At 43.8% G+C, this 14,968-nt stretch overlaps 1 protein-coding gene across 7 annotated transcripts in view; it reads left to right on the top strand.

Annotated features, from left to right (window-relative positions):
• The window catches only part of TMEM62 (transmembrane protein 62), a 42,817-nt gene that overhangs the window by 7,838 nt on the left and 20,011 nt on the right, over window positions 1-14,968 (top strand). For 3 of the 7 annotated variants that reach the window (XM_014548799.1, XM_005877587.2, XM_014548803.1), the window contains exons 4-7: window positions 2,238-2,379; window positions 6,114-6,238; window positions 6,384-6,506; window positions 12,202-12,354. In XM_014548799.1, coding sequence (XP_014404285.1) covers window positions 2,238-2,379; window positions 6,114-6,238; window positions 6,384-6,506; window positions 12,202-12,354 — 543 coding nt within the window. Of the gene's footprint in view, window positions 1-1,679; window positions 1,943-2,237; window positions 2,380-6,113; window positions 6,239-6,383; window positions 6,507-12,201; window positions 12,355-14,968 lie in introns of those variants that run through there. The other 4 variants (XM_014548801.1, XM_014548800.1, XM_014548802.1 and 1 more) reach the window with 2 other exon arrangements.

Genomic DNA, 14,968 nt, shown 5'->3' with positions numbered 1-14,968 from the left:
GGCTGAAAGCAGGTATCTGGGGTTTGTTTAGCTTCCATAATTGCAACATTGTTGCTTAGAGTGCAGCTCAGAGCCCAGCAGCGGCAGGTGGGGAACCTTGGCTTCCTCCATCACTGGAGCAAGCAAGCCTCCTGTTTGCTTCAGCTTCCTGGCTGCCGGCCGCCATCTTGGTTGGCAGTTAATCTGCATATCCTGCTGATTAGCCAATGGGAAGCGTATTGGAGGTACGGTTAATTACCATGTTTGTCTATTATTAGATAGGATTTTTGTTCCTAAGTGCCTAGCCTATCTGAGTTTAATAAATAGCACATATCTACATATCTATCTATCTATCACAGAAATATCAACCTGAAGGAAAGAAATCTTGAAGTTAAATCTTGAGCTTAAGAATGCCCCAGAGGATGTGGAGAAAAGGGAACACTAGTTCACTGCTAATGGGAATGCACTATGGATAACAGTATGAAGTTTTCTCAAAAAATTAAAAATGGAACTGTCATTTGACCCAGTGATCCCACCTCTGGGAATATATCCTAAAAACTCCGAAACACCAATCAGAAAGAATATGTGCACCCCTGTGTTCATAGAAGCATTATTTATAATAGCTAAGATGTGGAAATAGACCAAGTGCCCATCAATAGATGAATGGGTAAAAAAGCTGTGGTACATTTACACAATGGAATACTATACAGCTGTAAAAAAGAGGGACCCTTTACCCTTTGAGACAGCATGGATGGACCTGGAGACTATTATGCTAAGTGAAATAAGCCAATCAGAGAAAGACAAATATCACATGATATCATTTACTTGTGGAATCTAATGAACAAAAGGAATTGACCAACAAAATAAGACCAAAAGCATGGAGGCATGAGCAGACTGACTTACCTCGATGTGGGGTTGCAGGGAGGAGGAGCGATAAACCAAAACACTTATATGCATAGTCCATGGACACAGACAATAGGGTGGTGAAGACTTGTGGGGAGGGAGGGAGGGGAGAAAGTAGGCGTTAGGCAGAGGTAGGTAAAGGGGAAAAAAATGGGAGACATCTGTAATACTGTCAACAAAAAAATAAGAAAATAATTTAAAAAAGAGTGCCCCAGTGAATGCCAAAATCCAGAATTCAAAAAATGTTATTAACTATCATATATTTTAACCTCTCCCTTTAAATAGTTGGATTTATTTTTTGATATTTGGATTTTAACGTGTCAAAAATATAGCAATATAAACAACATATGAGATTATAAAATCCTGAAGAATAACTCTGAAAACATATTGAACAGGAAAAATATAAATAAACTTTTTAATGAGGAAGAAGCCCTGAAATGAAAATTTTAAAAATACCAAGAAGAGAGGCAATAGAATTGACTATTAACTGTAATATGTATGATAATTTATGATATAGTTGATGGCTATTGTGGCTTAAATTTAGCTCCCTGATGGCACATTAAGTTTCAGAAGTTTATTTGTATTTTTCATATGTGCTCTTAGGTAAAAAGTCATATAGGACACTTAGATATTTTCTTAAAATGTTCTGACATTTGAATAATATAGGTATACCCCAATGTAATCTATACTTTCCTTACATTTATTTAACAAATATTTAACAAGTGCCTACTTTATGTACTATGTTACCCATTCTTTCTCTCTACTCTTAACTCTCCTACTTTATGGACACCTGAACACTATTGACACTTAAGATGGTGAGGACTTTTATTACTGGATATGGACCCTGTGAATGTTATCAGTATGTTTTTAGGAACTGAAAAAGGTTTACTGACCCATACCTAGACTATCATTTTTCTCCTGGTTTGATGACTTCTTTACAAGGTTTTATCGCTAGTTAAACCTCTGTAGTCCTGTTTTAAGAAATAAACACTTTTGTATCTCACTGCACCAAGAATTCTACTATGTACTTAGTAGGACTTCACTACAGTTTTAATGATTGGTAAGTACCATTTCACTAGGTTCTGACTGATCTCTTTTTAAATGTTTAGTGGACTGCTTAAAATCGCCCCCTACTTCTCTGCTTTACTTGGCAACTTTGTGTGTTGGTTACTGTCTTTAGAGACAATGGGATAAAAATCTTTAAAATTTCTTTTACACTTTATCCATTGTGGATCTAGTTCAGTCTGTTTCTCTGTCAGATCAGGGGAGGCAAACCATAGTGTGATATTATGGCATTTAAACGTATTCAGTTTTTTTATGATTGCATTAAAACTTTTCTGTCTTGTATTTTTTAGGAAATATTCTGCCATACGTACGGATGGCTCTTTCCATTATGTTCACAGTACTCCCTTTGGAAACTATTCTTTCATCTCTTTGGATGCCACCCTAAACCCAGGGCCTAAGAGGCCCTATAATTTCTTTGGAATTTTAGATGAGGTACAGTAAAAATCTCACTTCTCTTTGTAGCTAACCTACTTTTCTCAGATATATGTGGCTCACTTAAAATTATCCTAGGGAAACAAGTCCTTATCTCAAAATGCTTGAGAAAAACGTTGCCTGTGATTACAGGTATAGCCAGAAGAAATTACTGGCTACTTCAGCACTGTTATAAGTACCTCACATTTTATACTTATATTTATTCAGTAAACATTTATTAAATATGTACTAAGTGTAAGATGCACTTAGCAAGGTACAGGGCATACAGCTATGTATACTATATGGTATATTCCTAAATCCCTGCAGTTGCCATTTTTAACTGAAGGTCTCTCTCTCTCTCTCTCTCTCTCTCACTCTCACTCTCACTCTCTATCTCTTTCTCTCAATATATATATATTGAAATAAATAAGTTCCTTTTAAACAATTTTTTGTAAGCTAGGTGAAAACTCTTTGTAAGCTGGATTAAAACTGGAAAGTCACATCTGAGAACCTCTCATTATTCCTTGGTACAACAAATAACAACTCATTAAATGTTTAGTGAGCACATGCTCATATGCAATACGTATGTGTCCATGTTTAAGAATACAAAGGTGATATGGTCAAGTCCCTGGCCTCTTAAGATATTTAATCTAGTGGTGGGGCATAAGACCAGTGCAGAAATAACTCATAAAAGGCTGAATTTGCTAAGTGCTGCAAGAGATTCAAAGTGATATGAGGGTGTAGAGGGGCTGGAAATCAAGTGAACAGAATATTGTCTGATGCATTGTGTTATATTAGGCATTTTGTTTAATGTAGGTGTATTTTGTTTCCTGCCTACCAAATGTCTTTAGACCAAGTTGATTAAAGTGTTATTTTTAAATGTATTCCTCAGAATAATGTTTTTTAAGGTATGATTCAAGGATCATCTGCATAAAAATCGGCTGGAATCTTATAAAATGAATATTCCCGGCTTTACTTGCAATGTATCAAATTAGAAACATTTAGGCCGAAACCGGTTTGGCTCAGTGGATAGAGCGTCGGCCTGCGGACTGAAAGGTCCCAGGTTCGATTCCGGTCAAGGGCATGTACCTGGGTTGCGGGCACATCCCCAGTGGGAGATGTGCAGGAGGCGGCTGATCGATGTTTCTCTCTCATCGATGTTTCTAACTCTCTATCTCTCTCCCTTCCTCTCTGTAAAAAATCAATAAAATATATTTTAAAAAAAAAGAAACATTTAGGGTGGGGCCCAGGAATTTATTGCCAATAGCACTTTACAGATAATATTAATGTATATTTACATATGTGCAAGTCATTTTTGAAATCAACTTCTTGAGGGATGATTTACATATAATAAAATACACTCATTTCAACTGGTTGAAGAGTTTAAAAATATATGTATATATATTTTTTATTGATTTCATAAAGGGAAAGGGAGAGAGAGAGAAACATCAATGATGAGAGAATTATTAATTGGCTGCCTCCTGCATGCCCCCTTCTGGGGACTGAGCCCAAAACCTGGGCATCTGCCCTGACTGAGAATCAAACTGTGAGCTCCTAGTTCATAGGTTGACTTTCAGTCACTGAGCCACGCTGGCCAGATTGTTTGCAGAGTTTTGATAAATGTCTATACTGGTGTATAACTCTCACCACAACTAAGAACCCCAGAAAGTTCTCTTGTAAAGTCAGTCTCCACCCCCAGTCCCAGGGGACAATTGTTCGGGGTTTTCTGTCAGCATAGATTACTTTTGTTTGTTCTAGAGTTTTATATAAATGAGATCATACAGAATGTACTCTTGTATTTGGCTTCTTTTGCTCAGTATAATGTTTCTGAGATTTATCCATATTATTGTCTGTATCAGTTCTTTCTGTTTAAAAAATACATTTTTATTGATTTTTTTTTCTAATCGTCACTTGAGGATATTCTTCCATTGATATTCTTCCATAGAGAGAGTGGAAGGGAGGGGGAGAGACAGAGAGAGAGAAAAACATCGATGTGAGAGAGACACATCAATTGGTTGCCTCCTGCACATCTCCCAACCGGGGATTGAGCCTGCAACTGAGGTACATGCCCTTGACTGGTGATTGAACCGGGACCCTTCAGTCCTTGGGCCAATGCTCTATCCACTGAGCAAAACTAGGGCTTTATTGATTGATTGAGAGAGAGAGAAAGAGAGAGAGAAACATCAATCGGCTGCCTCCTGCACACTCCATACCAGGGATTGAGCCCAAAACCTGGGCAAATGCCCTGACTGGGAATCAAACTAGCAACCTCTCGGTGCACTGAAGATGCTCAACAAACTGAGCCACACCGGCCAGGGCAGTTCTTCTTCTTCTTTTTTTTAATCCTCACCCGATTTTCCATTGATTTTTAGGGAGAGTAGAAGAGAGAGGGAAAGGCAGAGAGAAACATCAATATTAGAGAAACACATTGATTGGTTGCCTCCTGAACCCCTACCAGAGGCCAGGCCGGGGAGGAGCCTGCAGCCAAAGTATGTGCCCTTGACCGGAATTGAACCTGGGACCCTTTGGTCCACAGGCCGACGCTCTATCCACTGAGCAAAACTGGCCAGGGCCAGTTCTTTATTTTTTATTTGCCAAGTAGTATTCTGTTGTATGGCTATATGCAATTTGTTGATGGTTTCTAATTTTTGGCTACTATGACTAGAGCTGTTAGAAACATTCAGGTACAAGGCTTTCTATGAACATAATGTGCATTTTGTTTTAGTATCAGTATCCTCTTTATTAATTGCAGTGTGGTATACAGGGCTGAAAAGGTTAGTGTTTCTTTATTTTTATAAAGAAATTTATAAATTTTAAAAATTATGTAAGGTTATGATGATTATTTTTGTTCCCTCATCTATTAAATGGGGGTAATATCTGCCCTGTTTATATTATACTAGAGGCCCAGTGCACAAGATTTGTGCACTTGGGGAGGGGGTTCCCTCAGCCCAGCCTGCACCCTCTCGCAGTCCAGGAGCCCTTGGGGGATGTCCAACTGATGGGGAGTGGGCCTAAGCCAGCAGTCGGACATCCTTAGTGCTGCTACGGAGACGGAAGAGGCTCCTGCCACCACCACTGCACATGGCAGGACTTCTGGCTGAGCGGTGCTCCCCCTGTGGGAATGCACTGACCACCAGGGGGCAGCTCCTGTGTGAGTGTCTGCCCCCTGGTGGTCAGTGTGCATCATAGTGACCAGTCATTCGCCGTTCAGTCGATTTGCACATTAGCCTTTTATTATATAGGATGTGAAAATAGTTAGGAACTTACAAACGTCCATACAGGTCATTAATTAGCAGGGTGTCAGCCCGAAACATAATACACTTATTATTATAATACAAGAGGCCCGGTGCATGAAATTCGTGCACTGGAGGGGGGGGGTCACCTCAGCCTGGCGTGCACCCTCTCACAGTCTGGGAGCCTTCGGGGGATGTCTGACTGATGGCTTAGGGGGAGCGAGCCTAAGCCAGCAGTTGGACATCCTTAGCGCTGCTGCACTTGCCAGCCTTGAGCCTGGCTTCTGACTGAGCGGCGCTCCCCCTTTGGGAGCGCACTGACCACCAGGGGGCAGCTCCTGCATTGAGCGTCTGCCCCTTGGTGGTCAGTGCGTGTCATTAGCGACCAGTGGTTCCGCCATTAGGTCAATTTGCATAATAGCCTTTTATTATATAGGATTTGAAGGGTGTTGTTTAATCTATTGACATTAGATTTCAGCCTGAGCCTAATTAAAAGATTCTTCTATTTTTCTTCCTTTTTAGAAACAGATGGAGGAGCTTTTATTATTGTCAAAGGAAAGTAATCAGAGCAACCACACTATTTGGTTTGGACACTATACAACATTTACTATTCTTTCTCCATCACCAGGAGTTCGGTCAATAATGAGGTGAGGCAGGCTTCTAAAATTAAAATTAATTGTTTTTAGTTATTTTATATTGCTCTACCTATCTTGCTTTTCTGAAGAAATATTTGTATGAGTTTGGCACACAGGTTATTTTTATTCATTATTCCATTTATTTTTCATTGGTTAGTTCAGCTACAGCTTATTTGTGTGGGCACCTCCATACACTTGGTGGACTGATGCCTGTTTTGCACACTCGTCACTACCAGGGCACTTTGGAGCTTGAGGTGGGAGACTGGAAGAACAACAGAAGGTAAGGGGTAGTTACCCCACAGAATAAAACTTATACATGTTAACACATTATGGACCAGTAGTTTTATTGCTAGCTTTACCCAGTGGCCAGATAAGTTTCTATTGAACTAGTACAAAAAACGTTTTACATAAATGTTAAAGGCATGCTTTAAAATTAAATACCCATTGCATTTTGAAGTTATTTATTACATGTTCTTACAAGCTAATATCATTTTAAAGTATGATATTTTGTAAAACACTGTAATATGAAGCGAGAATTCTCGTGATTCATCCACAATGTGTTAAGTTTGCTAAAGCAATAATAGCTTTCTTATTGCTATCGTGGGTAATCCCAATTAAGGAAAAACTTGTGATACTTCTGTTTTTGAAGTAATTTGTGTACCTGGCAATTTTTGTTGTGCAAAAACTTTTTACAACAGTTATGTTAGCTATCACTATGTTATGTTGGATTTTCAAGACACATCCTTTAGGAAATAGTTCTCAAACTCTAGTATGCATAAGAATTCTGGAGGATCTTATTAAAAACTAGAGGTCCGATGCATGAAATTCATGCATGGGGGTGGGGGGGTCTCTCAGCCTGGCCTGTATCCTCTCCAATCCAGGACCCCTCGGGGATGTCCGACTGCTGGTCGGATATCCCTCTCGCAATCTGGGACCACTGGCTCCTAACTGCTCACCTGCCTGCCTGCTTGATTGCCCCTAACCAGTCTGCCTGCCTGCCTGATCGCCCCTAACTGCTCCCCTGCCAGCCTGATCACCCCTAACTGCCTCTGCCTCGACCTCCGCCACCGTGGCTTTGTCCGGAAGGACAACCAGAAGATGTCCAGTTGACCTGGTTTAATTAGCATATTACCCTTTTATTAGTATAGATTAGTCAGCTCAGACAGCCAAAACAAAATATCATAAATTTGTGTGGCTTAAACAACAGAAATGTATTTTTCTCACAGTTCTGGAGGCTGGAATTTGGGGTCAGGGTACCAGCATAGCATCGTCCCATACACCAGAAAGTGGAGGATCCATTGCCAGTCAGGGCACATGCCCAGTCCAGTGAGTGCAGGAAACAATGGAACAATGTTTCTCTCTCCCTTCTCTCTGAGATCAATTAAAATGAATGATAAATAATGTTCTCTAAGTATGGTTTTAACAGGAAAGACATTAGTGATCTATGAAGTGAAAAACTTGTTATAACACATATAGAGTATGACCCCATTTTAAAAAAGTTGATTTCAGAGGAAGGGAGAAGGAGAGATAGATAGAAACATCAATGATGAGAATCATTGATCAGCTGCCTCCTGCACACCCCTACTGAGGATCAAGCCCGAAATTTGATCAGGAATCATATCGTGACCTCCTGGTTCATAGATCAATGCTCAACCACTGAGCCCCACCAGCCGGGCCCCATTTTTATCAATACCAGGCACATGAAGTACGTGGGCAAAATCTCACTCCTAGACAAAAGTCTGAAATTGCCCAAACTCCTCTGCAGCTAGGTTTCTGGATATGAATTCGTTTCTGCCGATTGGATGCGCTTGCACAATATTTTGAAGGCAGAAGTGGGGCAGAGGCATCTTCCTGCAGTTTGGGCTGTTTGCTGCTGGTGATGATGTTTGCAGAGATGTGGAGGTTTTCTGAAGCGGAATCCAGGCTGTGCATAGGCAGTGGTGGCAGAGGCAGTGCCCAGTGACCTGTTTTGTGGGAGCTGGAGGGCCCTTGTGGAGACAGCAGTTTCCTGATCCCCGGGTCACAGCTGTGCCAGAGTGTCCTAGAATTCAGTTGTGACTGAGGGGTAGCTCCTCCCACTGGGCAGGGAGTCTTTCCTGGGGGCCCAGCCTAATACCCACTCCTCCAGCTTTCCGATGATTTCCCAAGCACCAATTCCCTGTGCTAAATTCTTTCCTGCCTAAAATAGCAAAGATCTAAAAACATCTTGGATCCTCTCCTTTCAACAAAAACAATGCTACACAGGGTCAGGTCTGAGAAGTGGGTGAGGTGTTGCGGAAGGCTCCCTTCTTTGAGTCTCAGCTTCCTCTTCTGTAGAACCAAGACCAAAGATGATCTGTTCATAGTTACTGAAGACCATGGCAGCTGTTTCCTGAAGATGGCCACAACATTTCCCATCCCTCCTGTTGCCTTGCCACTTTCCACCACATCCTCTCTCTTGAAGTGGGGCTGACCTCTGAATTCCAAGGCCAAGACCAAAAAGGCGTGGGGCTGCAGTCCCGCCCACCCTGCCAGGGTTTCCAGCTCCGGCCCCGCCCATGCCACTCGGGGCTCTGTCTGGCAAGGGGCCTTGCCCTCCTGGCTCACTTCCCCTCCTGTCTGCCACCCAGCGCCTCGCTGCACATCATGGCCCACCTGCTGGTGCTGCTGGGCCCAGCGGGTGGGGTAAGAGCCCACGTCGGGCCTCGCACCTCCTGGCTCCTATGTGCCGCTGCCACTGTTCCGACCGAGCCAGACACCCAGGTGCTGTGCGCAGCCCGCGGGGACTGCTATGGTCACCAGGAAAGCCTCCCCACCCCATCCCTGATTCTAGCGCCCTGATCCCGGGTCCACTTTTGCCAAAGGAGAGCTTTACCTGTGCAGCTGCCCGAGAGTGAGACCGAGCAACTCCAAGGTCTCCAGACCCCAAATTTCTGCCAGTCAAGGCGGTTGGCCGGCTGGCCCCACCCTGATCGGCTGGCCCCACCCTGATTGGGATGTTGGGGGCGATCCAGCCCAGATCAGGCTGATTCGCTGGCCACAGTGGGTGTCATAGCGACTGGTCATTAGGTCGTTATGGTTGTGACGGTGTTACAGTCTCTGGCTTTTTATATATATAGATAAAACTTTCTAGGCTCTACCTCTAGAGATTTTGATTATGTTGGTCTGGGTTAGGACCCAAGAAAATGCATATTTTAAAAACATACCAGGGCACTAGCTGGTTTGACTCAGTGGATAGAGCGTTGGCCTGCGGACTGAAGGGTCCTGGGTTCGATTCTAGTCAAGGGCACATGCCTGGGTTGCGGGCTCGATCCCCAGATGTTTCTATCTTTCTCTCCCTCTCCCTTACTCTCTGAAATCAATAAAAATATATAAAAGTAAATAAATAAATTTACTGTTGAGCAAAAATATGTTACTTAAAAAGGAATAAATAAATAAATGAATGAATGAATGAATGAATGAATGCATACCAGGCACTCTATGGACTAAACTTTGAGAAACACTAGGACCAGCCCTGGTGGGGTAGTTCAATTGGTTAGAGCATCATCCTGATATGCCAAGGTTGTGGATTCGATCTCCAATCAGGGTACACACAAGAAGCAACCAATGAATGCATAAAATCAAAATTTTAAAAGAGAGAAAGAAAAACACTATGACTAGAAATATGTCATTTTCTCTTTTGAATTTTATTTAATTTTTTTTAATATATGTATTTTTTATTGATTTCAGAGTAAAGAAAAGGGAGAGGGAGATAGAACATCAAAGATGAGAGAGAATCATTGATTGGCTGCCTCCTGCATGCCCCACACTGAGGATGGAGCCACAACCCAGGCATGTGCCCTGACCGGGAATCGATCCGTGACCTCCTGGTTCATAAATGATAACCACTGAACCATGCTGGCTGGGCTTTAATTTAATTATTAATTTTTATTTTTAATTGACTTTTAGAGAGAGAGGAAAGGTGAGAGAGAAAGAGAAACACCTACGTGAGAGCAGAACAGATTGGCTGCCTCCTGAAAACCCCCTACCTGGGATTGAGTCCAAAACTCCAGCATGTGTCCTGACCAGGAATCGAATAGGTAACCTTTCAGTGCATGGGATAATGCCCAACCAACTGAGCCACACTGGCCAGGGCTCCCCTGAATTTTATATCTACATTTCTAGTTATTGCTATAAGATGTTAGTGATTTAAGTTCTTCAAATAGATGATAATTGGTTTTGTTAAGGTTAATGTCTTCCTAAGAAGAAACATAACTTATCAAAAGCATACAGTATAATTAAACATAGAAAGAGAACTAAATATATTATAACTTTGATAATAGCATTTAAGTGCACTAGTTTAAGTATAGATGAGTATCACTTCATTGTTTAACTATTATCAATTGCTGTTTATTAAGACTCAGTGCTCTGAAGATATTAGATATCCAATAAATATTTGCTGAGCTGAGTATGTTTTCTTTCCATTTTTAACTATCTCCATTAATTAAAAAGCAGCTTTACATTGTAGGTGGTACTTACTCATTTTAGTTGGTTTTGTAGAATCTGGGTAAGAGCTACGCTTGAAGCCTGTCATTAGTTGGCTACTGGCTACTGTAATTACTTTGAGCCTTATAAAACCTGTCTTTTCATGACTGAAAGGCTGTGGGCTGGGCTGGAATTGCCTTGTTCCTAATCCTTGATCGGCCTCTTTATTTAAGTGATATTAATTATGAAACTTTTTTCTCTCTTCTCACCTGTTCTCCTGTGTTCTAACCCTGGGGTTTTATTTGGAGTTTTACTGAAAGTATCTAACTTTTACCTGCCCTTACTAAACATTTAAGTTGTACTAGTAAAATAGTTTTAAAAAATAGTATACTAGTAATATTAAGCCAGGCTTTGTTGTAGATGCAAATAAACGTGTGGCTTAACACAACAGATGTCTATTTTTTCATTTATGTAAAGCTGGTATGAGTCAGGCCAACTCTCTTCTAGAGGGTGACAGGGATTCAGACTTCCTCCATCTTAAAAGGCCACTATTTCAACACCTCAGTTCCAGTACTTTGGACCAGAAGTGTGATATGTGTCACTTCTGTTCACAGCCCATTGGTCAGAACTAGTCACATTGTCCCAACCTAATACCAGGGACTCTGGGAAATGCAGGGGAGCACAGGGAGTATTTGGTGAACACTCTTGTTTCTGCCATGGTTAATTATTTCTCAGTTCTAAAAGTTAGAAAATGCAAAACTGGTTATTCCTTTGTGTTGTTGTTGTTAATCCTCACCCGAGGATATTTTTTCATTGATTTTTAGAGAGAGTGGAAGGAAGGGAGAGAGACTAAGAGAGAGAAACATCAATGTGAGAGAGACACATCATTTGCTTGCCCCCTGCACTTACCCCAACCAGGGGCCGGGGATTGGGCCTGCAGCCAAGGTACATGCCCTTGACCAGAATTGAACTCAGGACCCTTTGGTCCATGGGCAGATGCTCTATCCACTGAAACAAACCAGCTAGGGCAAAACAGGTTATTCTATAACTTTCATTGTGCAGTTAGAAAATCAAGACAACTTAACTTTTGTTAATTTCTTTGAAATTATAGAAATAAAGATTTAACAGACAAGTGAAAGGTTTCTAATTGTGTTTATTTTAATATTTTATGTAGCATTGTTGATGGTGTGAAGAATGTCAGATATTAGGCTTAAGATGAATGTCTCAGGTTCAAAATGAATTAATTCAACAAGCATTTATTTAAAAGTTAAAGAGTGTATGCTATGTACTAGACATTTATCAAGGCACAGTTAAATTCATGGCTTCAGTCAGATCCCAGTTGTTGTGACAAATGTGAAGTATAAAGTGATAGGGGCCAGAGAAGAAGACAGAAAAACAATATTATTGACTCTGCATTCAAATTCATGATCTCAAAAAGTATGCTTTTATATTTTTACATTTGTTCTGTATATAACCTTCATGCCTCTTAAAATGTGAAGTGACTAATTGCCTTATCGTTCTCTGGTCTCTAGGTACCGCATCTTTGCTTTTGATCATGACCTCTTTAGCTTTTCAGATTTGATCTTTGGCGAGTGGCCTGTGATACTTATCACCAATCCTAAATCGCTCCTCTATAGTTCTAAACATGAACCACTAGAAAGACTCCTTCACTCAACACACATCAGGTATGTAGAAAATTTTCAGAATTTACTTTCAGTTTGATACTGGTGGAGAATAAATCATTGTGACTGCATTCCCATGAAACAGCTATGAGATGTCCCACTTTAGTTGTCTCAACAATCTAAACATTATGTAAAGACTAGAGGCCCGATGCACGAAGATTCATGCAAGAATAGGCCTTCCTTCCCCTGGCTGCTGGCACCGCCTTTGCTCCAGTTGGAGTCGCCTTTCCGCCTTCACTCCGGCCCAGAGCCGCCTTTCCGCCTCTCGCCTTGTCCCGTCAATGTGCATATTCCCTCCTTATTGGCTATGGGTGCTGCCACCTTTGTCACGAAGTTATGGTCAATTTGCATATTCTGTCTTTATTAGATAGGACCAGAGGCCCGGTGCATGGGTGGGGTCACTAGGCCTGGCTGGTGATCAGGACCGATTAGGGCCTACGGGCCGGGGGAAGGGACAGGGCACAGGGGGTTGGCCACTGGCCCCGAGGAGGGAGCCGGCTCTCAGCCCCTGTGAGAAAGGGGCCACGTCCACTGCCACCCACCCCCGGCTCCCTGTCCCAGCCCGGGCCCCGGGGAGAAGGCAATGGGTCGCTGGGCAGGGTGTGGAAGGAACGGATGCTGGCGCCCCACCACCGCATGGTTCCCCGCCTCCCCAACTCCTCTTTCCTTCGCCACCTCACCACCACCACAGGAGGTGTGTGGTGGGCCAATCGGGGCCTGCCAGCTGGGGGGAGGCACGGGGCGTGGGAGCTTGGCCGCCGGCCCCAAGGAGGGAGCAGGCCCTCGGCCCCTCTGGGAAAGGGACTGCGTCCACCACCACCCACCCCCGGTTCCCTGTCCCAGCCTGGGGCCCAAAGGCCCCAGTGGGGTTGGGAGAGGAGGCGACGGTCACCAGGCCAGGCATAAGGAACGGACACCGGACGCCAATGCTGCCCTGGCTGCAGGAGGTTGGCTGTGGGAGCGCACTGACCACCAGGGGGCAGCTCCTGTGTTGAGCATCTGCCCCCTGGTGGTCAGTGCACGTCATAGGGACTGGTCGACTGGTCATTCCAGTCGTAATGGTTGCTTAGGCTTTTATATATATACTAGAGGCCTGGTGCACAAAATTCGTGCACTCGAAGGGGTCCCCCAGCCTGGCCTGTGCCCTGTCACAGTGCGGAAGCCCCACGATCAGTCACCCCAAAGAGGTAGGCCCCACCCACCCATCTGGGGCTCCTTGATGGATTGCCCCAAAGAGGTAGGCCGGAGCCAGGGGTCCTGCCTCCGTGCCGTGCGGAGCCAGGAGGCAGGACCCTCAGGCAGGCCTCACCGTGTAGAGCCGGGAGGAGGTGGGACTCCCAGGCAGGCTTCGTGCTGCACACGCAGCGTCAAGCCCAGCCCCGCCTGCCTGCGCATGTCCACTGTGCATGGAGCCATCTTGTGACAGCATGAGGGCATCACGGTGTGACGACTACTTAGGCTTTTATTAGTAAGGATACTAGAGGCCCGGTGCACGAAAATTCATGCACTGGAGGGGAGGGGTCCCTCAGCCTGGCCTGCCCCCTCTCACAGTCCGGGAGCCCTCAGGGGATGTCCTACTGACAGCTTAGGCCCGCTTCCCCCGGGCGGGGGGCCTGAGCCACAGTTTGGCCTCCCTCTGCTGGAAGTGACCAGGCTGATCAGGGGAAGGCGCTGCCCCCATCACCCTGCTGCTGCTGCCACTGTGGCGGCTGTGAGGCCTGAGCCCCAAGCCTTGCAACTGCCAGGGCTCATGGCTGCCTGAGTCCACAGCCATGGCTGCCATGAGCCCCAGGCCTTGCAGCCACTGTGGCTTTGTCCGGATGAACGTCTGGATGGACATCCGGAAGACATCCGCCCTAATTAGCATATTACCCTTTTATTAGTATAGATAGACAAATTGGTTACTGTTTCATTCCAATTCAGTTAAAAATATATATTTAGCCCTGGCCGGTGTGGCTCAGTTGGTTGTAGTGTCATCCCGTATACCAAAAGGTTGCAAGTTCTATTTTTGTTCAGGGCACATGCCCAGGTTGCAAGTTAGATCCCCAGTCTGGGTGTGTTTGGGAGGCAACCTATCGATGTTTTTTTCTCTCTCTCTCTCCCTCCCTTCCTCTTTCTAAAAATCAATCTCTCTCTCCCCCCTCCCCCCGAGGGCATCAACTCAGGATGTCACAGTCAGGGGAACAGACCCAGACAGAGTTTAGACCTGCCCAGGTCACATAAAGCTTCCAGTTCAGCACCCTCTCCACTCTTCCTCAAGTTCACAACCATTGACTGAACACTTTCTATCAAGTTCCTAGAAGGTGTTAATCCCTCACCAACTGTGGTTTTAAGAGGGTTCCCTTTTAGATGTACGCCTTTACACAGCTTTCTTGAAGAGGCACTTACATGCCATATAACTCACCCACAGCAGGCATACTGTTTGATGCATGAATTTCCACAGCAGCTCAACCACCGACACAAACCGTTTTCAAGCTTCCATCACGCTGTTTGCCCATATGCAGTCAACCCCACCCAGCCCCAGGCAACCACAGGTCTGCTTTCAGTCTCTGTAATTTTGTCTTTTCTAGAAATCTCCACATTCTTAAAAAAAAAAAAAAAAAAAAAAAAAAAAAAA

This window comes from Myotis brandtii, unplaced genomic scaffold (genome assembly GCF_000412655.1).
Source record: "Myotis brandtii unplaced genomic scaffold, ASM41265v1 scaffold521, whole genome shotgun sequence".
In the NCBI taxonomy this organism is placed as follows: domain Eukaryota; kingdom Metazoa; phylum Chordata; class Mammalia; order Chiroptera; family Vespertilionidae; genus Myotis; species Myotis brandtii.
This window is presented reverse-complemented; position numbering and strand designations above follow the sequence as displayed.